At 44.1% G+C, this 25,538-nt stretch overlaps 1 protein-coding gene across 9 annotated transcripts in view; it reads right to left on the reverse strand.

Annotated features, from left to right (window-relative positions):
- The window catches only part of camk2d1 (calcium/calmodulin-dependent protein kinase (CaM kinase) II delta 1), a 92,700-nt gene that overhangs the window by 19,181 nt on the left and 47,981 nt on the right, over window positions 1-25,538 (reverse strand). For 3 of the 9 annotated variants that reach the window (XM_080792985.1, XM_080792980.1, XM_080792979.1), the window contains exons 5-13: window positions 19,206-19,271; window positions 17,187-17,259; window positions 10,913-11,015; window positions 8,575-8,658; window positions 6,177-6,271; window positions 5,630-5,752; window positions 5,437-5,520; window positions 4,849-4,891; window positions 2,717-2,760 (exon numbers count right to left, since the gene is read on the reverse strand). In XM_080792985.1, coding sequence (XP_080649111.1) covers window positions 2,717-2,760; window positions 4,849-4,891; window positions 5,437-5,520; window positions 5,630-5,752; window positions 6,177-6,271; window positions 8,575-8,658; window positions 10,913-11,015; window positions 17,187-17,259; window positions 19,206-19,271 — 715 coding nt within the window. Of the gene's footprint in view, window positions 1-2,716; window positions 2,761-4,848; window positions 4,892-5,436; window positions 5,521-5,629; window positions 5,753-6,176; window positions 6,272-8,574; window positions 8,659-10,912; window positions 11,016-15,091; window positions 15,165-17,186; window positions 17,260-19,205; window positions 19,272-25,538 lie in introns of all 9 variants that reach the window. The other 6 variants (XM_080792986.1, XM_080792982.1, XM_080792984.1 and 3 more) reach the window with 3 other exon arrangements.

The raw sequence follows: 25,538 nt of genomic DNA on the forward strand, positions 1-25,538 counted from the left end.
TTCATTACTTCCTCGTTGGCTTCATTTCCGGTGGTGGATGCTTGCCGTGCCGTCTGTGTATGACGAAGTTAATCCACACTCCGATTTCCCCACTCTGATCCAGTACTGGTCGGATGAACACTTTCTGCTATGCGCAAACCACTTTAACCATAATTTCATACTTGTAGATGTAGAAGCTCATAGCGCAGATGTAGAGTTGCTGGCCGGCTCCATATATGCAGATCTAGGTGATGATCCAGTCTTCTCCATGTATGGCTATCCAGGGTTTGATTAGGTCAGTGTCGTGATGTTCATATATGGAGAGACAGTATATATGGTGCCGTGATGTGTCACAAGTTGTGATGTCACAGGGCATGACCATATATGGAGGCGTGACACGAGGCGCGACACTGACGGGAAATGCAGGTTTTCATAGTAAACTGCGACCTACAGTTGCAAATATTATAATTTTATTTTTTCAACTAAATCTGCTGACTTCTCGGTCAGGAACGCTCAAGGTGAGTTGTGAAGCGCAACGTCAAGCAATTAAGATGAGATCAGATAAACCTGTGTTGATCCCCGTTGGCGGGGGTATTCAGGTGCCAAAGCAACAAGAGCAGTAAATTAACAGGCTAGCATTCAAATTGACAGGCTTCGAGCAAAGCCTCGCTTTAGAGAGATGCATTGTGTCATGCTTAAAAAAATGAGTGTGAGGGCTAAATGTGAATCCAATCCCCGCTAATCAGTAATCAATTAGAAAGGCTTAATTGGTTCAATGCACACACGCCATTTTGGAAAGAACTTGGGTTCTACTACTTCCTTCACAGGTGCTACGATGATGCTAATGAAGGCTCTGTTCCATTCTGGTCAAACAGTGTCAGGGTGCTGTTGTTGTTGTGCATGTTGGCTCACTGGAAACACTCTGCTACACCAGTGGGTCTCAAAGTGTCCTTGAGTGGGTTCCAAATGGCCCGTATGGGTCTGTAACTGAGAGTGTGCAAATGGAACCAAAACCTTTTGGACACATGGGGTTTCCACATGACAGAGACGATATGCAACTCCACCCAATCTATGAATCCCCTCGGGCAACTCGAAAAAGGTGAACTGGTATTGGACAGATTGGACAGTAATATTGCAACCAACTACGATACTACAGTACTCTACCATTTTAAAGTACACACATGTGCCGATTTTCTACAAAGTCATTCACTCTGGTCTATATTCTCAAACCACTGGTTCTCAACGTCTGGCGGTAACTCTGAGAGTGTACAAATGGAACCAAATGGACAGGTCAGTAACTCTGAGAGTGTATACGAATGGAACAAAATGGACAGGTCAGTAACTCTGAGAGTGTTGGGGGTGTTGCGGTCTGAAAAGGTTGAGAACCACGGTGTTACGTTAACCAACCACGTGCCAGTTTTTGACTATTCCAACAGTCCTTTACGGCAGTGGTTTTCAACCTTTTTCATATCAAGGTCTATTATTTATTCAGCATTTGAGCCATGGACCACCATTCATTCATTCATTCATTGTTGGATAGGATTTTGTCCACAATTCCACGCTGTATTGATGTGGTCCCATAGGAGAGGCAACAGGCGAACATTGATCAAAATAACAATTCTTCTACATTTAATCAATGTGTTTATGTTTAACAATAATTTAACTCTTGAGAGAGTAAAATGAAACCAAATGGACCCCCAAATGGACTCTCATGAGTTAAAGATTTTGGTTAACAACTCTCCATTTAGCTGGGGACCACCTGGAACCCCCTCAAGGACCACTGGTGGTCCCTGGCCCACTGGTTGAGAACCACTGCTTTACAGGGGTGTTACAATGAGGAATTTCTACTTTTCTGGGGGTAGTTTTGTCTGCAATCTATATGACTGATAGAGGCCTCCCCGTATCATGTGTGTACTGTACATACTGTACAACCCCTCTTCCTTTTCTGCATCCATCCGCAGCAACACCAACCAGACAGAACATGACAAAGTAATATCCTCTTGTGAACTTAAAGACAAGGCCGTACGAGCTTGCACACAAACACCTACGACTATTTTCCAGACTGTTTTCTGAAAGCGCGTCTCTGGAAGTCGTTTCGTCATTTTCTAAAGTGCTAGCATTTAAAAAGAAGGAGTAAAAAAGCACAAGCTGGTGCAACTTCATATCGCTGTTGTTGTGCAGAAAGCTCTTATGTCCAGGATTTAACGCCCTACTTAATCATACTACAGCATCACACAAACAAATAAAGTTTACGATTAAGTAGCAAGTCCATCTGCTGACTGCTACGTGTTCTACTTTTAAATATATGAATCTTGAAAAGTAACAGTTTTGGACATATGAGGTTTCCACTCGACAAAGACAATATAAAGGATAATTACTAGGGCTTAGGGCCAGCCATGTTCTGTAGCTGAATGGTTAGAGTGGCCGTCTGGGAATCCTCGGTTCGACCCCGTCAAAGTGTCCCTGAGCAAAGCACTTAAGCCCAAACTGCTCCCCCGCGGGGCACTGCATTAAAAGCGACCCACTGCTCCTTTTATAATGTCATCATGCCAAACGTAATGGAACATCTGCACCGCAGACACACAGGGCTTGTCGTCGGGGGTGAAAGGACAAGCCTTTGATTGTGCGATCCCAGCAAGTTGAATCATACACCTCAATGCAAGTCAGATAACGTCAGTCAGTCTTACATGAAAAAACAAACAAAATGCATGAAAACCCACAGGTCAGATGGTCTCACCTTGACAGTACCATCCGCTTTCTTGTTCATCAGACTCTTGGCTACTGCAAGGAGGGGGGGAAAAACCACAATCAGTGACATAGCATAAATCACACGCCCGTGTCACACACACACACACACACACACACACACACACACACACACACGCACACGCACACGCACAGTTCTAAGTATAGAAGTGTAGGCCAGGGCCAATTAAACCTGTGTGAAATTGAGAAAGTGTCGAGACAGAATGCAAATGGGGTTTGAGGGCGAAAAAGTGAATCTTAAGTGAAATTACATGTTAGTGCGGAACATGCAATTAAAATCCAACTGGTAGACGCATGCGGCATAGGGGTCACTTGGAGCCCAATGTATACCCCGTACGGTGTTGTTGACAAAAATAACAGATCTACAATCTAACAATGCGCTCTGATAAGATGTGTCGTTAGCTTAAGTTGTAGATCAGTTCTAAGAGACACCCTAATGTGCTGGACTAAATACAATTATTTTGTATTCGCCTCACTTTCACACCCACCCACCCCACAGACAGGACCATGGGAAATTGTCCTCACAATCACAATGTGTATTTCTCAAATTATGTACTTTTGGGGGCACACACATGTACACACCACACATACACACACACGCACACACACACACACACAGAGATCAATGCGGTGAATGGTGATCGAGTAATCTTGTTTTTTCTAACTGATTAACTCCAATCTTCAACTAGCATGCATGTTGTTGCTGTTCAGGCAGAAACCTGACAGAGAATAAATGATTGTTGAGGGCATACAGCAAGCCGGATAGGGCGGCTGAGAGCGGGACATGTGGCACACTTGGCGGAAGTGGAGCTTCTTGTTTGGCTGGAGCGCACTAGGAGGTAATTAGTTGACTGTGCGTTATCAGCTACAGTATAGTGTATGTTGTCGCAGAAGGCATGTTAGTTAGCAGGCTCAGAAGAACATGCTAAGCATGCTAACTTGCTAAGGAAGTTCTTACCTCGTAAAACAAGTTATCACATAAAGAGGGGAGAAGGGAGGGGAGAGAGAGAAAGAGAGGCCAATTTATGCTTTGAGCGACATGTGTCGACTGACACGTCACACTACAAAATTAAAAATAACTCCTGCATATGCATTATGTATGAATGAATAAACAGACGGATAGCACTTGACAGGCGGTGTTACCAATTTTTAAACATGATGCATGACTAGTAAATAAATAAAGACATGATTTAAAGAGGCTGTAAGTGATATTAATTCTCTTCTTCTCCCAAAATATTAAATTATGTTAGAAATTAGAATACCTGTTTTAGATAGCTCTAATATTCTGATAGAACTCATTGCTATATAGTGTTTCAGTGTTCAGTCACAGGGGGTCCAGCTTCTTTAGTAAACAGTAAATACATTTTCAGGTTAGAGGAACAATTGTAGAGAACTTGATAGGCTACACTAGGATAACCATGTGAAATTGGAAGGGGTGAAACAAAAACAATGGTGTGTAAAACAGAAAATCTAACATTTGCCATGGGCAAGGACAAGTCTTGCCACGGACACATTTTGTCCGTGTAGGGACATAACGATGACCCCTGAGTGGCAATCAGGGGTCATTCTTCACTCCATTCTTACAACACAGAACACAGACCACTAACGGAACAAAACAAAGGACGGCAAGTTCCAAAGAGACAATCAATCGTTATAGTTAGCGGACCCACTTTGAACATTATTGGCCTTTAAAAAAAGGGACCTGTGGGGCCCTGAGACAGATCGATCTGCGACTGACCATCCAGTCTGCGTCTCTTCTCTATTGACGGCACATCAGGGTTTTGAAAAAAGCTGGAGAGGGGCTGGCCTTGCTTGCCTCGAAAGGTCAGCGCATTCGTAAGACTCGGTCAAATTAACATCCCAAAAGACATGTACGTGAAAATGTAGAAAATGTAACGTCAATGTGTCCAGAAAAGAGCTGAAGACCGATCTCTGCGTTAACGGGTGACAGTATCGCGCATTGGAAGTCGCCGATCTGCAAGGTCGCAACGCGGCACGGCACTGCGAGCTTGTATTTCGGCTATTTTCGACACTCTACTTTGTCATGCGACAAAAATAACTCTAAAGGAATTGGATTAAACTGAACGGCGGATTTTTACCTACCCGAGAAGTTGCGTGTGGCGAGCATAGTGGTCAGGATAGCACCCTGGGGAGAAAAAACAGGACACAGTGAGGTGATGCTGACTGGAAGGAGACACATATCGCTGACATGGCAAAGTACTCGACGCAGCTAGAAAGGTAATGATTACACCACTATGTTCAAGGGTTCGCTCAGTGAAGCAAATCACCAACAGAAGTGACTAGATCAGTTGTTCTCATCCTTTTAAGGCCGCAATCCCCCCAAAAATTCCAACTGGCGACCCCCAAAAATAATCATATTCTTATTTGAACCCCCCCCCCACACCCTGACAAACATTTGGAATTGCAGCAGTTTAGGCACTACTGTACAAAGTGTACATTTAGCTTGACACGGTTCCACAGATACACATTGTGAAAATTGCAAATCTACATGCTTGTAAATCGTCCATTTAAAAAATGTTTGCCTCTATATTTGCCCTAATGTTTGACCAGTTCTTATAGTATAGTTTGTATTATTATTAACAAGGTCACTGTTATCATAGAGAATGGACCCTTGGGGGTGACCCCTTTCTAAGCAGCATTTTGCTGCTTGGGAAAAGGATGTCGTCTTACCTTGAGTTTCCTTCTGGCGTTGAACTTCTTCAGGCACTCCACAGTCTCCTGCCTGTGCATCATGGAGGCCACAGTGGAGCGTTGCTGTGAGACAGAGTGAGAGAGAGACAAGAGAGACGAGTTTCATCCACCAAGTGTGGTGTGAAGAGGCCATTGTGTGTGTGTGTGTGTGTGTGTGTGCGCGTGTACATACACAGATCCAGGGGTGTTTGAGTGCGTCTGTGGCAGTGACTCGCTTGGTGGGGTTGATGGTCAGCATCTTGTTGATAAGATCCTTGGCTTCGGGAGTCACGGTGTCCCACTCTGGAGATGGGAACTAATGACAGGAGACCTTTTCATCTGTCTGTCTGCTGCATTGCTTTATCTGTGTCTGACGTCAATGTTAGCTCTATATCATAGGGAATCTTGTATCTCCATAATACATTTTTTATATAATAAAGATGCTTTATAACTACGTAACGTATGGTAGGTTTGATTTCTCCACTGATCTTATAATGCATTATTTACCAGCACTTATAATACTTCATAAGTTGTTGTGCAAAAATGATATAACATTTATGACAAGTGTTGTGAAGCCTTATAAGTGGTCTACCATATTGGTTAAAGGTAGGACGAGCTTTGCTTTGTGATAAATAGCTATATCACGGCTAGAATTCTTATTCCGTAACAGGGGTGCCCCCTTTCTCTCCAGCTCTTTAGCAAACATCAAATGAGAAGTCATAGAGTAGTGCTGGACTCACGTCGTACGCCCCAGCCTTAATCTGCTGATACAGTCTGTGTTGATCTTCATCCCAGAACGGAGGGTAGCCCACCAGCAAGATGTACAGAATCACCCCTACACAGTCACACAGTCACACAGTCACACACACACACACACACACACACACACACACACACACACACACACACACACACACACACACACACACACACACACACACACACACACACACACGGCATACAAGATCATGGAGTTTTACTTACTATAACTGTCATACAAATAGTTGCGATTGACAATTTAATCGTGTTTTTGGCATTGCATGTTAAAATGTATGAATAACAATCACATTTGCCTCTGAAGCTTTGTAAATTGCACGGGACAGATGGTGATAAATTACTTAAATATACAAATAAATGATTGACATATTTAATAATTATATACTTTCAAAAGAAAAGGGAAAAAAATAGCAAGCTCACAACATGTCACATTATGAGTTGCATCTGCTATTTCCACATTTTCTTTTATCCACGTTTTTCCCCACCAAGGTACTGGGGCTCCTTGTGTGTGTGCTTCGCTTCCTTCAACTACCAATAAATTATTGGTAGTTGCTGGTTGATGTTTTTTTTGGGCTTGATTCTGAAGTGCTTGCATCCACATTTCTTGACATCAAGGAACCCCAGATTAATAGGCTATGTAATTGTCCACAGACATCCATCTGAACATATTTTGTGCCTTTTTTTTGTAAATGTTTTAAAGATATTCAAAATATTTCGATTTATTCTCAATGTGCTTTTAAATAACGGATGTACAACCTCACAATGTGTTGCTGTGAGCTTGTAGATAAGCTATTTTCATTTGTGCTTGTTTTCATAGACCTGGCCACTTGTTTCTCTTGCTGAACTGGCAACACAGCAAGAAAACGCAAGAAAAACGTGAATATTTGGGGGGAAAAAAATACACTTCAACATTGAAACAATTAAGGCGATTCATGCAATATAATTGTGATTATCTCAAATGATTGGCGATTATGTGATAATTGTGACTGGCAGACTGTGAAAATTGGACTGCTAAAGAGGAGGTGACGAACACAAACTTGACATAATTGCCTCTAAAACAGGGGCCAGTGTGACGGCGGGGCTAATTAGACAGTAAGGAGTCCATTATCAAAGTGACATCGCTGCTCTGACCCTCACACAATGGTCGCCATGGCGACGCACCACCTGTGCCCACACAGTGTTACTGGGTGGTTGGTTTGTCAGTAGCTTTCCAGGAAATAGGCTTTTTGTTTCACTGTCGACTTAAACTATGACAACAACATTCTGTCGACTACCTTTTTTCACTGACGAAAACTAAATAAATGCTAAGCTATATGTTGAAGACAAGATATACTTACAATTTCTTCAACAAATACAAACTAGACTAAAATGTTATTATATGATATATGTTATTATTGTCGAGTAAAATCTTATTATATTTAATTGACTAAAACCAGAGAGGGTCAGTTATGCCTACAGTACATTGTAAAACAAAAATTACTAAAATATGACTAAAACTAAATGGAATTTTGTTCAAAAGACAGACTAAGACTAAAAAGTGTGCTGTCAAAATCAAACACTACTTAGTTTGAAAGAGAGAAACCACTGGCCACAAATACAACACACTACAGTCCCTGACAGAGAGGGACCGTGTGTGTGTGTGTGTGTGTGTGTGTGTGTGTGTGTGTGTGTGTGTGTGTGTTGACAAGTCCAGGTGGCCTTGACCTTAAGTGTAATAAGTGTCGGCAACAGTGATGTAAAGTACCGTAAGTACATGAATGAGCTATTTTTACATTACTGGTGTATGCACTACGCCACTCCACTACACCAAGTACCAAGTGTCACTGTCAGGCACCAGCTCCGCAAAAAATATGCTAAAGATCGCGACCACTACAGCAGTCTATGCAGCGGCTATCTTACCACAGGGAAATACAGAGCCAAGCGTTGCCTAGCGACGGGGAACGCAGCTTTACGGTAGATACTAGCGAGACTATTTTGAATTAAGAATGGCCTAATAACTCGTCCAAGCTCGTCCTAGGCAGTCAATGAGTTCGTAGAAAATGGACTCATGAGTGTAGAAAATTGACTCAATTACATGTGTACACTTGTTAAATTAAAGTAGTACTATAGATTTGTATTTCATTGTGTTAGTGTTGCAAGGTATCGACTGTCCTTTGAAGTACAGTCACTAGCTTTGATGCTCCTTAGGGGAAACGTGACATTTGGTGTCGCGCTCGTTATTCGTGGAGGCGCTGCGCCGACTTCCTTCGATTGAACCAACCGGTATAGAGCGTATACGCAGTGAAGTCCTGCGGCCTCCGATGGTGACAGAAAGGTTATTATGGGATTGGAGGCTTTAGGAAGGGACTGCGGTGGTCTTACCGCATGCCCACATGTCCACTGGCTTGCCGTAGGGGTCCTTCCTCAGAACCTCAGGAGACAAATACCCAGGAGTCCCAGCAAAGCCTGGAAAACACACACGCACACAAAAATAAACATCTGACTGAAAAGGTTTTTTATGTTTTATCTCACAATTTTGTAACCCATTTTTTCACCCAGTGTCAATTATCTTATGTAATCCTGGGCGCTACACTTCCTCTGCCAACCTGGGGGGGGGGGCAGCGGACTGACCTCATGCTTCCTTATATGCATGAGGAGTCCAAGCTGCTTCTTTTCACCTGACAGGGGAGTGTTTCCCCGGCCGGATGTAGCGTGTGGAAGGAACACGTTATTCCGACCAGTTCCTTTCCCCTCCATCAGGCGCACCGGATGGCCAGGGGGAGGTAGTTTAGAGACCAGGATTAAGGCATGTTTTTGTTAGGGTACCTACCCTAGGAGACACGGGGAGAACATGCAAACTCCACACAGAAAGGCCCTTTTGCCAACCCCGCCTCGGGTATGGGCACTGATGACGCGGAGAAGAGAACACGCCCCCAGTGCCCAGTGAAAATGTTTGGTTTGTTTTGTTGGCCAGTGTGAAAGGAGACCACCACAATAGCATGCTGTTATTTAAAGTAACACTTATCACAATATTCCTACTGTTCTACAGCTAAAAGAAACAGTTGAATAGATCACAGATTGAGACTTTTACCTTTGCTTGTATGAAATATACGAGACCATTATTAGGGTTTTATTGAAGATGCTTCTTAACATGTATTCTATTGCTAGTTTGACCACTTCAAATACCCTTTCATCTTAATAACCGAAAAAAGACGATCTAGAAGCGCGCGCACACACACGCACGCACGCTCTCCCTCTCTAGGTTTCCAACCAAAAGTATACGGCTTTCACAGTAGCCAAGGATTAGCTTTAAACCAGAAGTTAAGTTTTATGGGCCATAGTTAACAAGCAAGCTTCCTGAAAAGGAAAGCCGCCAGCCCTCTGCGGTGAGTGAAGTCTGCATCGCAGCCACAGAACCTCCTCCATCCAAGCATGCTCGTGGGGCTGAGAGTCTCAGCAGCACCCAGTCACCGACACTTTGAGAGGACCTGTGATGTCATCACACACTTTGAATTTGTGTTTTTTTCTATTCATTTGGTCATTAAGGTCCACAGAATGAGATGTCTGTTCTGTTGGAAACATCGCGAAAAAAGGTTATGGCCATTTTGTAGCCTATACCACACCATAGACAACCTATATGAGGCAACATTTTCCAAATTTGATCGTGCTTTATGTAGCATGTGACATATCAAACTAGGGGGTTTTCATGATTCTGAATCCCTTCCAAGCATTAGTTTTGCACAAAAAACACGCCTTGGCCTAAAAACGGCCATAGCAGCGATCACAAATGTGATGAGGTCAACAGTGATGGGCCTGATCGACGACGAGGACGAGACGGCCTACAGAGCAGAGGTTCGAACGCTGACACAGTGGTGCCACGAGAACAGCCTGGCTCTAAACGTCAGCAAAACCAAGGAACTGATCGTGGACTTCAGGAGACCAGAGAGAGAGCACGCACCCATTGTCATCAATGGTGCTGCAGTGGAGCAGGTCAGCAACTTCAAGTTCATTGGGATAAACATCTCGAGGGACCTGAAGTGGGCCACACACACACAACCACAGTGGTGAAAAAAGCCCAACAACGGCTCTACTGCCTGAGGCGCCTGAAGAAATTCAGAGTGAGCCCCCGCATCCTCAAAGCGTTCTACAAGAGCACCATCGAGAGTGTTCTGACGAGTGGCACCACTGCCTGGTTCGGAAATTGCACCGCTGCAGAACGGAAAAGACTGCAGAGTGGTGCGAACAGCACAGCGCATCGTGGGAGGAGAGCTTTCCCCACTCCAGGAAATACACGAGAGATGTTGTGTGGCTAAGGCTGAGAGCATTATCAGGGACATCCATCACCCCAGCCATAGCCTGTTCAAACCACTTCCGCGCCCACGGCCGGGCAAACGCTATATGAGCATCAAGAGCAGCACCACCAGACTCTTGAACAGTTTCTACTTGTCCACAATTAGACTGCTGAACAAGAGCTAGGACTGGTGACGCCACACAGACTGAACGGACTGGTCTCCTTTAGTAGACTACTCTGTATATACACATAGGCTACATCACTTATTTATTTTTTATATGCATACATATTGTACCATGTAGATTAGTCATGTACTATGCACTTTTCTTTCTTTTTAACTGCAATGATGAGCCTGCACAAACAAGAATTTCACCCATGTTACCTGTAATGTGATGTGACAATAAAGTTTGATTCTGATTCTGTACTCACCAAACCAGGCCTGTTGGTCTCCTTGCACCTCGATGGCCAGGCCAAAGTCTGCCAGCTTGACCGCCGCACCCTTCAACTTGCTGGCCAGGAGCAAATTCTCAGGCTTGGGGACACAGACACGGACACACACATACACACACACACACACACACAGACACACGCATACACACAGTGTCATTTCCAGATATAAACGCTGCCATGGTTAAACAATGCTGAGCCCTCACTCGTTTTTTTTTTTTAATGACCAGTGGTTTGAAAAGTACTCTTTACTCAAGTATAAGTATCAATACTGCAATGCCATACTTCATCAAACAGGAGTGTGATGAAGTATGCAAAAGTAATACTGCAGAGAATAGCGAAAATACCCAATCTAGAAGTTCAAAGTGACTTGTAGATTTGCCATTTTGCCGATCTCAAGAGTGAAGTCGTGTCTGTCCCAAGGTGCCTAGCTCAGCCACTGGCCACAGCTGTTCCCCGGGCCAATCGGCAAGGAGCGGGTGGAATTGGCACAGCAGGTGAAAGGCGATTGGGCGAAAGAGGTCAGCAGGGACTGCTATGTATACCAAAAACTGTAACCCAGGCAGCCGAACAGAGTGGACGTTTGATTAATTTGATTCTTTTTATTGATTTATTTTTGGTCTGCTGACATTTTTGGAAGCTGCTTTCCTCCTCCGCCGAGCCAAAATGTGAATTTAATGACTAGGAGTGGAGCTGTTGTTGTCATAATAACACAGAGGCGCGAGTTCTTTTTTTGGAATTATTATTTTACAGTACTGCAGATTGTTGGTTCCAGTATATCGTCTCTGTCAGCTGGTTAGACCTCATATGTCCAGAACTGTCACTTTTCAGAAAAAACAAAAAACTAACAAAAACACAAAAACAAACAACCAGCAAAAGTAAGATCAAGTAGGGCGTTGATGTACTGTACAAAAAAAAATGCACTCTGTGTGAACTGTGTGTGTGTATGTACACACACGTAGAGGCTGTGTTTGTGTGCGTACGATACAGGTACGTGCGTGCGTGACTGCGTGTGTGCGTGCGTGTCTAATTAGCTAGGAATGGCCCGGCATCTGCAGACCCCTACGGTGTCCACTTGGTACCCATGTGGGTAACAACTGCTCCGCCATGCAGATATAAGTAAAACAAATGAAGGTGTCATCCATTAAAAATCCCAGATTGTACATTTTCAAAATACATTTCTTTTTCACAGTGACATGGATCAAACATCAGTGTATCAGCTCATTGGTTTTAGCGGTTGGTTAGTAGAGCTACTAGACTAGAGCATTCATTGAGTCAGGCATTCATGCAAGTGTCATGCGTGTGCGGGGGCGGGCGCGCAGGGGGGGGGGGGTACAGTATATGGATGATGAGGTCGGGATAAGGTCGGTTGTAAGTCAACAAGTCGTCATTGCAAATGAACCCCTCCCCTCTCTCTCTCTCTCTCTCTCTAAAAGTTGATATGCCTATTTGTCTAACATATACTGTATGTTTGTGTGTGTGTGTGTGTGTGGTTGTGTGATTGAAGGATTTACGCATGCTCTCGGCAGCTGCAGTGTAATTGCCGCTAATAGGATGGAGTGAGGCAGACAGTCGTAAAACATATCGTCTCTGCACAGCAGTGGTGGAAAGTAGCTAAGTACATTTACTCAATACTGTACTAAAAACTAACATGGTGATTGGTCATTTACAGCGTGCAACACAGTGCTACAGCAGAAGTACAGTATAAAGCATGTGATGACAGTCAGTAGCGTGGTAACTGTCTATTCTTTGTACAGTATAGTCATTAACAGTGGTGGAAAGTAACTAAGTACAATTTTGAAGTATTTGCACTTTACTTTACTATTACCAATACTTTTACTTCTACTCCACTACATCTCAGAGGCATATATTATACTTTTACTTCACTACATTTATTTGAAAACGCATCGATGTGCTGATGAGACATTTTGGCCGATATCCATATCCGATATAATTAATTGCCGTTAACCGATAATACCGACGTGACCGTCGATATCAATATCATTCGGTATTGAAAAAAATATATAATCTTGTCCATTCTGAAACATACATGTAACAGGGTATCTGCACTGCAGGCTTGGGCAAGTCAGAGGTTTTTAACTGACGAGGTTTTTTTTTAACTGACAGCGACAATAATAAAAGGCCAACATGTTTATCTCCAGCTGAACACACAGTGGCGCTCAGAACAGAGCTCAGAACAGAGCTGTTTGTTTGCTCTCTCCTCTCCGGCTCCGGCTTTGTTTAATAATTATCATGTTTTGGTTTCTTTGCCTTTTGCGCTCTCCGCAGTGGTGCAAAGTACTTTACTTGTACTTTTTTACTTTTGGTAATACATTTGTATTTCTATATTGCAGAATTGCTACTTTTACTACTTTAAAATGTGAGTACTTTCCCACCACTGATAATTGGCGTTTGGTGTAAAATCTGTAAATGGTTGTTTTTTTTTGCTTTTTGCGCTTCGGCCAGTGCTCTCCATAGCACCGGAGTCCGGAGGCGACAGCCAATCAAGTCTCTATAAGCACGAGAAGGGCGTTCTGTGTGTCTTCATTGTGGGCGAATCAATGCAAATTCAGAGCTCGTTATTTGTGCCGAGTAAACCTGAAGACCCCCCACCATCCCCACACACACACCTGGCTCATTTGATAAGCAAATCAGCGGCAATGAGCCGAAACCGGCGTGTTGACCAACGCCGCAGAGAGACACGAGCGCAATGAGGAGAGGCAGGATGTAGATTTCTACGCTTCCTGAGCGAAGCCACCATGTCCAATACTCCCGGATGACAGGGGGGGGGGGGGCACATTTGACTGAGAGTCTGGCTCAAGAGGTGGAAAGTAACTAAGTACTATACTTATCTGCTGTATATTCAATTGCTGGACATTTACTTTCCTTGAGTATTTCAATACGTATTTCAATATCATTGCACTTTTTTTTTACTCCGCTACCAATGATTTTAAATTTTACTTTGCAGATTTGAGTCGTTACGAAACATTTTTGACAGATTTTTGAAAGACATTCTACATAATGAGTACTTTTTACTTTGGGTTAATGTATACGCATTATGTTTTGATGCCACCACTCACTGACTTCCCGTGCAACAGGGTGTTAATTTGACTCAGGTGTGGTTTCAGAAACCATCATGACAACGAGGCGGTGTTAAATGACGCATGACGTGCATTTATATTTGTCTTTATTAATTACTTAGAGGAGCAGTGGTGGAAAGTAAATACAGTAAGTACATTAAAATATTGAGATACTTTTTACTTCTACTCCACTTGTATCTCAAATCAAAACATTGTACTTTTACACTTTAGTTACTTTGTATTTTGATTATCAACACATTTTGACACAAATACCTTTGTAATTATGTAAGTTAGTTCATTTTGAATTTGTACTTCTAACAGAGTATTTCTATATTGATACTTTTACTTAAGTAAACAAACGTGAGTACTCTTTCCACCTCTGCTTGCGAGGACTGCAGGTGCCACACCATCCCTATGGTAACTGTTGTGACTCAGAGGAGTGTGCAAATGCAACCAAATTGCCATGTGAAACATGTTTGGAGCTTCTACTGTACATAGCAGACATTGCGCGCACACACACACACACACACACACACACACACACACACACACACACACACACACACACACACACACACACACACACACACACACAAGTCAGAGTCTGGTCAGAGGGGTGGTCTCAGGGGGAAGACCACGGGGGGACAGGTGAGGAAGAAGAAGGAGTTGGGGGTTTGTGCCTTTTTGGATTGTCCACAGTCAGTGTAAATTTAACTGGCCGAGAGAGGGTTAATATGGAATCTGGATCCATCCAATCACACTGGTGGTTCTTGCAGCCTATTGGTTTGGTGTAGCTAACGTGCAGCGGTGGAAGAACAGGAACCATTTTAATGACAGACCACAGACTAGCCCAGCGTCGTCTAGCAACAGAGACCACGACTTACCCCCCGGAAACAAATAGTTTGGGGCACGACCATAATAATGATCTAAATCAGGTTCCCAAACTGATCTAATTCTAAATGATCAAAGTTCCATTTGGACCCTCTCGGAAAGTTAGCCTTTTTTTTTAGAGCGGGTCCCAGTGTGTGTGTGTGTGTGTGTGTGTGTGTGTGTGTGTGTGTCTGTCTGTCTGTGTACTCACCTTGAGGTCACGGTGGACCACGCCCATCTGGTGGCAATGGAGCACGGCCTCGAGGATCTGCTGAATGCAATGACTGCATGCAAACAGCAGGGGGCGGTGGTTAGTGAGTGACGAGCTACCACACACTGTCTGCTTGCAGTGTTGAGACTAGGAGAGCTTGACAGGGCAGATAGACACTTTTGTGTTTTTGTTTCGCAACCCCCAGCCCACACCCCCCCCCCCCCCCCCCCCCCCCAACACACACACACACACACACACACACGCACACCCACAGAAGTGAACCTTTCAGGCCTGTTTTCTCAACTCGCTGTTTTCTGCAAGACATCACTCTATAAGCCATATCTCCTAAACTGGTGGGTCAAACTGAACAACCAATACGTCCATTTGAAGCTATGATTCCCTGCTTTCATATGACATGATAAAACGAAAATAAAAATAAAATCCAATGACTTAGCCTCGGTTAGAAGCGGTCACTTCTATTTCTTCTAAGCTAGAATCAAGGTACAGGCCACTTCCATCCTATTCCATTAACAATGGTAATGACACACACACAAACACACACACACACACACACACACACACACACACACACACACACACACACACACAGGTGAGTTTGCCGTGCCGTCACCGTCCAAAATAAACAATCACGCGCGCACACACACCCCCACCTGACTATAGCCTCCGTCTTATCTCTCCGAGTCTCAAAACAGAAGTGGTGTTAGCGGCTGGCCGCTGAGCGTGACCCTGTGACCCCAGGGAGTGTGTGGAGAGACGCTATAGAGGACGCGGAGGTGCAATTGCTCTCTATGCCACTGGTTCCCAAACAGTGGGTGGCGAGTTTCCTTGACTTCCATTCATTTATTTGATTTATTTATTTCAGTAGCTCAAATAGATTGCGTTGTGAGCTTGTAGATCTGCTATTGTAACTATAGTTTGGGTTCCCGGCAAAAAAACATTTCTCTCTTGTCCTATAGCCTCCTCCTCCTCTCTCTCCCCCTGGGGTCCGGAGCTCTGCGGCGGCCATCTTTCAGCGCGTGGATTTGGGGAGAAGATGCTACATGCTGCTGGGCGGGCGGGTGTCCTGCCTGGCGTGCAGGGGGAAGAGAGGCACGTCCCACCCCGCTTCCCCCGTCCCGGCACCACGCCACAACCATCTCTACCTCTACCCAACCGGCCAACCGGACACATCGCCCGAGTCACATGCCAACTTTGAAGGTAGTGCAAGTGATGTTTTTTTTTTTGGGGGGGGGGTTAAACTTTTTTTTTTGTAAATCTCTATAATGTGATACAGTAGTAATCATTGGTATAGAGCTTGTTCAGTAACATTGGTCTCCCCGTCGCTCAAGCTCTTAAACAGAAAATATCGCTTTTTTTTAGGTGGTTTGCCAATTTCATCCAATCAGGAGAGAGTCAGAGCATACCCATTTATCATCTTAAATTTTTATAGCTTTCCCAGTTTCAAATTTGTTTGCTCATCTCTTTGTGGTATCATTTCCACTTTCACATGTTTATCTTTTATCCTTTATTACTTTTATACTGTATGAGTTCTCTCTCCTGATTGGGTCAAATTGGTATCCCAACCTAAAACATTATATTCTTTTTTACTAAGCTCTGGGTAGACGGGGTGACGCATGATACTGAACACACACCACGACAGCAATGATTACTATCAGACAAATCCATGGAGCGGTGCCCTGCTACAGGCCAGGTGTAAGCAATCAATTCTGAGTGTGTCAAGCTGCGCTTAATGATACACCTCAGATATGGCTGCGCCACAGGGCACCCCTCCGTGGATTTGTCGATATACTACTATATACTATATATATATATACTATAGCTTACTCATTTCAACCAAGGGAAATCACGTACTGCACATTTTAACAATGGGCGAATGTATACGCTTCAGGATGGCGGGCTGCGGGTTAGGACCGGTTGGGGGAGTGGCGGTTGTGTGTGTGTGTGAGTTGTTGATCAGTGATTGGTTAATTGGTTGATTGGTCAGGCGGTGGAGGGAGCAGGACAGCGTGCTGCAGGCCTGTGCTTTAATCGGTTATTGGGTTTTTGTTTGATTTTGGCATCGTTCTTTACTAACCTTCAGGTCCCTGTGAACTATGCCATTTACGTGACAATGATTTACACTTTCTAGAATCTGTTGTATGCAGTGACTGTGGAGGAGCAGAGAAGAAAACACACCAAGGAGAGGAAGAGGAACAGATGAACATAAACAGATATATTTATATTTACATATACATACAAACACTAGGGATGCAACGGTTCACTTAGCTCATGGTTTGATATGAAAAAATAATTACTACATACAAATAAAGGTTAGGCTATAACTGTGGATATAACAAAAATATAACGATCTAGAAGCTTGCAACATGTCGCAATGCTTGTATAGCGGCTATTTTTGGCGACCTATTGGATATACTTGAAGAGAGGGGATTTCTACGGTGACAATACACAGGACATGACGCAGTGCCAATTCGGCAGCAACAAAGTGCATATTGCACCATCAATGGTGATATGATGGTCATATTAAACAGAGAACCGTTGCATCCGTAATATACACAGCAACCAGACCAAACACAGGCAACAATAAAGAGAGAACCCTGCCCAGATGACAGAGGAAAGAGCTTCACGCGCGCGCACACACCACACACACACACACACACACACACACACACCTTTAATTTGGGGGGGGGGGGGGGGTACACTCTGAGTTACATACCCATAAGGCAGTGGTTCTCAAAGTGGGGTCAACAAGGGGACCTTGAGTGGGCTCCAGGGGGTCCCCAGCTAAACGGTTGTACAATGTACAAATGGAATTAAATGGACCCTTGGTCTCCCTATCCATTTGGTTCCATTTGTACACTGTCAGAGTTATGAGGGCACGTGGCACAATGCATGGTAAACTGGGGGTCCATGAATGAAAAGGTTTGCAAATCACTGCTATAAGGGTCTGTAACTCAGTGTGTGCAAATGGAACCAACTGGACCAGTAAGGGTCCACAAGTAATCAAAATGATCTACAGTACCAGACAGTCTAGTTGAGACTGGTGACACAATTCTCTAGATGTATGAAAGTCAAGACTAGTCATCAGTGGACCAACATCTTAACCCAAGTTGTCATGTGCTCTTTTACCACTCTAAATCATGGCAAAAATGCCCATAAAATAACCTTTTAAGAGGCTCCATGGGCAATGAAATGTCAATTCGACAAAGACTCTCATTAACACTCCAGCTTTTGGGAGAGGCATACGTTTAACACGCATCAACAAGATTGCAGAGTTCTGTGGATTCTGCCCCGGGGGAGGGGGGGTTACAAAACATAACAGAGAAACTTATAAATAGAGGGAAGGCAAAATAGCAGATGGCAGGAAAATCAAAGAAAGGGATTTTAATTCAGACACACACACACACACACACACACACACACACACACACACACACACACACACACACACACACACACACACGCACACGCACACGTGGGGAGAGACTACACGGCATGTACTGTAAGCACTCCGCTACAGCTAGTAATAGAACTATACGTGAATGTATACACCGATGAGGAATGAAAAATGTAGAGAGAGAGAGAGAGAGAGAGAGAGAGAGAGAGAGAGAGAATATGCAAACATACTACTGCATGTGTGAGAGTGAGTGAGTCATCTCCCGTCAGCTCTAATGTGCGTTAAGTATGCGCTGTAAGTGACAATTTGTATAATATGTTATTATACGACTCAAGTGTACAAATTTTCTTTTGTTAAAGTAAGCGTTAAAAAGCTCTATATTCGGACAGTAGTCGTCACGACTTTAATGTCTGCTCAGTAATGGAGGGTCTCCCTGTCTCTCTAGGTCTTTAAGCACATTTCCAGGTTGGGATATACCGCATCGCATCCAAGGATAGTGAAATTGGAAGTGATGGCTCAAATAAATTAGCAGGCGAAACTGGAACTGGTACAATACAATTTGAAACCCACCTGGAATTGTAGTTTCTGTTTATGAAAGAGCTGGAGAGACCCCCTATTGTTGCACGGTTGTTGTACACACACACACACACACACACACACACACCACCACCACCACACAGGAACACATTACATACTGACCTGGCGTCAGCTTCACTGTAGTACTCTCTAGCAACGATGTCCTCGAACAGTTCCCCACCCGTCACTCTGAAAGACAGACAGACAGACAGTATAAACCGGTGGTTCTCAAAAAAAAGGGTCTCAGGTCACCCCTGAAAATAACTTTTCCATTTTCGTCGGGATTGAGACTTGAACGCCGCCAGGATTACCAGCCTTATAGGTGCTCGGACCGCTAGGCCGGCCCGGGCCAGATCTACTACTTTTTATGCTTTTGTGTGACACTGTAGTATGATCAAGTAGGCCCGTTAATGTACGGAAAAGAATTAGGTTAGAAAATGGAGATCAGGGGTTTCTGCCCGACAGTGACTATTTGAATATAGGTTGAAAGTGGGTTGGAAGTAGTCGTTTAAGAACGGACCCATGAAGCTGTATATTTTGTTGTGTGCATGTGTAAAAAAACAAAAGGGGGAAAAGAATAAACAGGATAGAAAGCACGAGGACACGGTGTGGTTTCTAATCAATGTGTCTCATTCATTGCTACACATTTACACTCCATGAAGAGTGAAGCCACTTCCACCCAGTTGTGTGCAAAACAAATTTATTCAGCGCATGCCTGCGTGATGAAATCACCACGGCGCTGTGATACATTTCACCAAGATAGCATCGCTACTCTCTCTCTCTAAACACTGGCTGATTCACAGGGATGGGGGTTTTCCAGGTTTTTCCGCACAAGTACTATTTCAAGGGGGGATTCGGGGGGGCACGGGGACAGCAGGCATAATGAGAAGATAATCACTCACAGAGCAGCTATATGGCCCCAGAGTTATGTTTGGACTGTGGGCCATAGCGTAAGAGAAGAGCATGCCAACTGGTTTGCTCATTTCCAGTGATTTTCTTTTTCAAAGGAACTCCGTAACTCTAAGAGTGTATGGGTGGAACGATTTCTACACAGAATGTACAGTATAGTATTAGTTTGGTCTCAAACGCAAGTTACTGTTATACTGTTACTGCCAGGGTTCAATTTATAAAACAAATAAACATTCCCTTAACCACTTAAGCCCTACCGCATATATCGCTATGTCCAAAACTGATTCAAATTCAAAAGTAGCCGATCTACAAGCTCGAAACGCGTATGCTACTTTTGATGCTTTTGAGCGACGCTGCAGTTAGCAGGGCGTCAATTTACAAAGGTTTCTGCCCGACAACGAGGATATCCAAGCCTGGTTATTATGGGGGTCTGACCTTTTGACGAGTTTTCATATCGCAGCGCGACGACCTTCCCGGCGGCCACATGCTGGCTGACTCAATCTGATGATTGAATAGAGCTCAGCAATCTTATTAGGCCATTTTCCAATGATGATGTGTGTGTGTGTGTGTGTGTGTGTGTGTGTGTGTGTGTGTGTGTGTGTGTGTGTGGGCCGGGGCCCCTATAGTACTGTAGGTAGACCTGAGGCCGACTCTACAGTACAAAGTGCCTTCTAACACCACGCTACAACAAAGTGCCTTCTAACACCACGCTACAACAAAGTGCCTTCTAACACACTACACAATGATAGTAGTAGTATAGTGATGTCAAACAAGCCTATGAAGCCAACTATGACAATTATACATGTGGTGGGGGGGGTCCCCTGCTTCATCGCTCTATCAGCTAAGGGGTCAAAAAACTTTTTTGGGAAGACCCCTGCTCTCAAGTCCTATGTTCAAAATGTTACTTAAGTACAATAGTTTTGGCATCAAGGTATAAAGTAGCAAATAAAAGCACTCAGCCGGTGAGAGAGTAGATCACAACTCCTTCAGAAGGTTCAGCATTCAACATGAACTGGAAGCAATCTGCCTTCCAGCTGTCAAGGGAGAGAACGCTGCCAAATGCACATGGAGTGAGTACTTAACATCAGCGGTGGAAAAAGTAGTCACATTTTGTTTTGTACTACTATACTAAATACTCTGTTAGATGTAAAAGTGAGGCATTCAAAAAGTACGGAAACATTGGCACACATAAAGTACCACAATATTCCTTATGCAGAATGTCCTGCTTCAAGTTTCAAATGTATAACTTTTTTTCCTATCCTTTGAAAATAGCAGATCTACAAGCTCACAGTGTGTCGTGATGCGACACATTGTGAGCTTGTAGATCTGCTATTGGCTATTTTCAAAGGATTTTTTTTAAATATATATACTGTTGAAGTGGTTACAGGTAGGTTTTGTAATAATCAAAATCTACAAAGCAACTAATAACTAATGTTTTCAAATAATAATGTAAAATAAAGTAAAAGTACACTATTTTGATCTGAGATCTAGTGGAGTAGAAGTAAAAGTATTGGAAATTGGAAATACTCAAATAAAGCCAATGTCAATATATGGCCAAAGTACCTCGGCTATTTTCGCTGTTTGCGAAGATTCACACACGGCCGCTTGTTATTACGCAGCGGAGCCATGGAGACAATTGTTATTTTGAGGTTCGGCTTCCCACTTTTTGGCCCCCTTGGCATGTTGCCCTACGTGCAATGCGTATTGCGGGTATAGCGACGGCACTGAACATAAGGATATTATGTTAAGGAGATATTGACTGCTACATTAACACAGTTTGACACAGTGTCAAATGGTTACCGAGCAATAGAAACAAAACATAGTTTTAGTGGATGAAATCACTGCTGTGAGGCAGATTGCCCTGGACATGACGCTATATATGTTGCAGGGACTTACCCCCCAAACCAATCATTGATGCCGAGTGCCAATTAGGGAGGCATCGGGTCCCATTTTTAGAGTCTTTGGTATGACTCGGCCAGGGAATCGAACCCTGACTTCCCAGGGCGGACACTCTAACCGCAAGGCCACTGAGCTGCTTCACCAAGTATAGACCCTTGGAAGACTCAACAAAGTATAGGGTTTTGAGCGTAACAAGACACTGACTGTAGGGAGACACACAGAAGAGTGTGAGAATGTAGGGGGCTTCTGCTTTGCGTCACAGTTCCTTTCCCTGCTGGATAGGATCCCACAATGATCTCATATTTACCATGTTCTATATTTAGCCCAGCTGGATGGGAACTTGGGCGTGGGCCCGCCATGCAGTGAGCTCATATCTACCATGAAGCTTACGCACTTGAGCGGGATGCCGGCCTAGTGTGGAGCAGATGCAGTGCAAACAGTATACTGTACGCTGGCATAGATCACTGGTTCCCAAACTGGGGGTGCCCAAATTATTAAGTACCAAAAGTAAAAGTACTCATTATACAGAAGATCCCATTTAAAGTTTTCAAATCTAGAAAAGCGACACAATGTATCGCATCACGATGCATTGTGAGCTGTAGATCAAGTATTTTCAAATTTGCCAAATGGATATGGATATGTGGTCAATGTAGGTTTTCTAAAAAAAAATCAAAACCTACCAAGTAACTATAACTAAAGTTTTATAACTTTAGTTTTTATAATTGAAATATTGTCCTCTGAGATGAGACATAGCAGAGTAGAAGTACTGAAGATTGGAAATACTAGTGTGCTCAAGTACAGTACTTAAGTAGTACTTTCCACCACTGGTGAATACACAGTTGAAGAGAAGAGGATGATGATTGACGATAGTATAGCCTAATCTTTCAGGTCTGCATACCAAGTTTATCCAATCAGAAGAGAGAACGGCGCACCATTCATCACCACCTTCATTATCATCAAGTGTTCCAGTTCCAATCCACCGGTACGTGCTCGTTTTCTGCTCATTGTTTTGTGCTCCATGACTGGAGCACTGGCTGCATGCGGAGGGTGTCCGTGTGTCCACGTGTGTGTAGCTGGAGGGTGTCCGTGTGTGTGTAGGGGGAGGGTGTCCGTGTGTGTGTCCGTGTGTCTGCATGTGTGTAGGTGGAGGGTGTCCGTGTGTCTGCGTGTGTGTAGGTGAGTGCATGCAGTCTGTATCACTTGAACTTCCATTGCCTTTTAGGTGTCCTCTGGGGCTGGCAACAACGACAAGGAAAACACATTGAGGAGAGTAAATGAAGTCTACAGGTCACAGTGGAGGGGACAGTGGCTCCAACTCCCCATTTTAACAGGTCAAAGTGAGATGTATTTCAATAGTATGACATCATCTAACTACATTAACAAAACCTTGGCTTTCATATTGAAGCATAAAACATTTGCAAAGCAACGCCAGAGAGCAAAATTGGTCCCGAACAAGTTGTCCGCACATTAGAACAGTGCGTGGTGCTAAAATTCTCAGGGCGTGGCCTTGCTAAATAATCCTATTTGAACTGGGGACTCAATCTCCGCCCTGACAAGCACTTGAAATTAAAATAAACATATATTTAGTTAAGACTCGGTTCCACAGATACAAATTGTGAAAATAGCTGCCCCAATCTACATACTGTACTCACAACAGCATGCAGATTGACAATTCTTAGGTAATACTTGGTAATAAATGTCAATATATGGACAAATAAAGTATGTATCCATTCGGGGTTCCCAACCTTTCTTCACTGATGAAAACTAAATGAAGACTAAATAAAAACTATAAAACTGATGACTGAAACTATGACTAGAATAGATGTACTGACATTTTTGTCAACAAATAAAAACTACACTAAAATGGCACTAGTGGAGAAGAGATCCAGTAGAAGTTACAGCTCTGAAAATAGCCAATCTACAAGCTCACGTGTCGCAGTGCGACACATTGTGACCTTGTAGATCGGCTATTGTCAGCGTGCAACCGAGTGTAAAATCAGCCATTAGTCGACACAATAAACTATAGATTTAGTCGACTAAAACCAGGACAGGGCTAATAATGGTCCCTGATCAGTGTTCTGGACCGGTTGCAGGCCAGTGATTGCGTTTACAATGACATGGACCCTATTATGACACTCATATTCAGCATGACAGCTCTATCAGAATAACCTATTGGAAGAGAATTTTCCGATCCCGTCTGATCGGAAGGGTGGTTTAACCCAGGGGTTCTCAAACAAACAAAACAAAAGATCTAATAATTTCAATAAATAAATGCATAAGTAATAGTGAAAACCAGATCCACAAACTGAGCTTGTAAGTTGTGAATTAATAAGCTTATTGGTTTTCGTATCCCCTTACCTTTTAAGTAGTCACAGAATATTTATATCCATTAGCACACCTACACCCTCCAGACATGGTGGGCCTCTAGCCACCATGTTCAGTTGCATAATGAACTGATTACTTTCTTGGATTGGAGGTGAAATTAATCAAAGTTGATCGTGTCGTAATTGCTCTCGTGTATCGTCTACCACAGTCGTTCTCAAACTTTTTCATGTCAATGACCCCCAAATTAAGCTACGGGTATCTGTCACTAGTAAGAAATCCAATCTAGGGTCAACAATTAACTAAACTAATAGTAAACCCAATATTATTAACAACAGCCTACCTGACAAAATTGCCAGGGTGATTTGTTTATTTTTGGAACCCAGATCTTATGACACTATTCCACTAAGGAATATTCCTTCTGGGAAAATTATCTGTGACTGTGAGTGACCCAGGGGTAGGGTGAGTGACCCAGGGGTAGAGTGAGTGACCCAGGGGTAGAGTGAGTGACCCAGGGGTAGAGTGAGTGACCCAGGGGTAGAGTGAGTGACCCAGGGGTAGGGTGAGTGACCCAGGGGTAGGGTGAGTGACCCAGGGGTAGAGTGAGTGACCCAGGGGTAGAGTGAGTGACCCAGGGGTAGAGTGAGTGACCCAGGGGTAGAGTGAGTGACCCAGGGGTAGGGTGAGTGACCCAGGGGTAGAGTGAGTGACCCAGGGGTAGGGTGAGTGACCCAGGGGTAGAGTGAGTGACCCAGGGGTAGGGTGAGTGACCCAGGGGTAGAGTGAGTGACCCAGGGGTAGGGTGAGTGACCCAGGGGTAGAGTGAGTGACCCAGGGGTAGAGTGAGTGACCCAGGGGTAGGGTGAGTGACCCAGGGGTAGAGTGAGTGACCCAGGGGTAGGGTGAGTGACCCAGGGGTAGGGTGAGTGACCCAGGGGTAGGGTGAGTGACCCAGGGGTAGAGTGAGTGACCCAGGGGTAGGGTGAGTGACCCAGGGGTAGAGTGAGTGACCCAGGGGTAGAGTGAGTGACCCAGGGGTAGAGTGAGTGACGTAGAGTGAGTGACCCAGGGGTAGAGTGAGTGACCCAGGGGTAGAGTGAGTGACCCAGGGGTAGGGTGAGTGACCCAGGGGTAGAGTGAGTGACCCAGGGGTAGGGTGAGTGACCCAGGGGTAGGGTGAGTGACCCAGGGGTAGGGTGAGTGACCCAGGGGTAGAGTGAGTGACCCAGGGGTAGGGTGAGTGACCCAGGGGTAGAGTGAGTGACCCAGGGGTAGGGTGAGTGACCCAGGGGTAGAGTGAGTGACCCAGGGGTAGAGTGAGTGACC

The sequence above is a fragment of the Protomyctophum bolini genome (assembly GCF_963924005.1).
Source record: "Protomyctophum bolini genome assembly, chromosome: 20".
In the NCBI taxonomy this organism is placed as follows: domain Eukaryota; kingdom Metazoa; phylum Chordata; class Actinopteri; order Myctophiformes; family Myctophidae; genus Protomyctophum; species Protomyctophum bolini.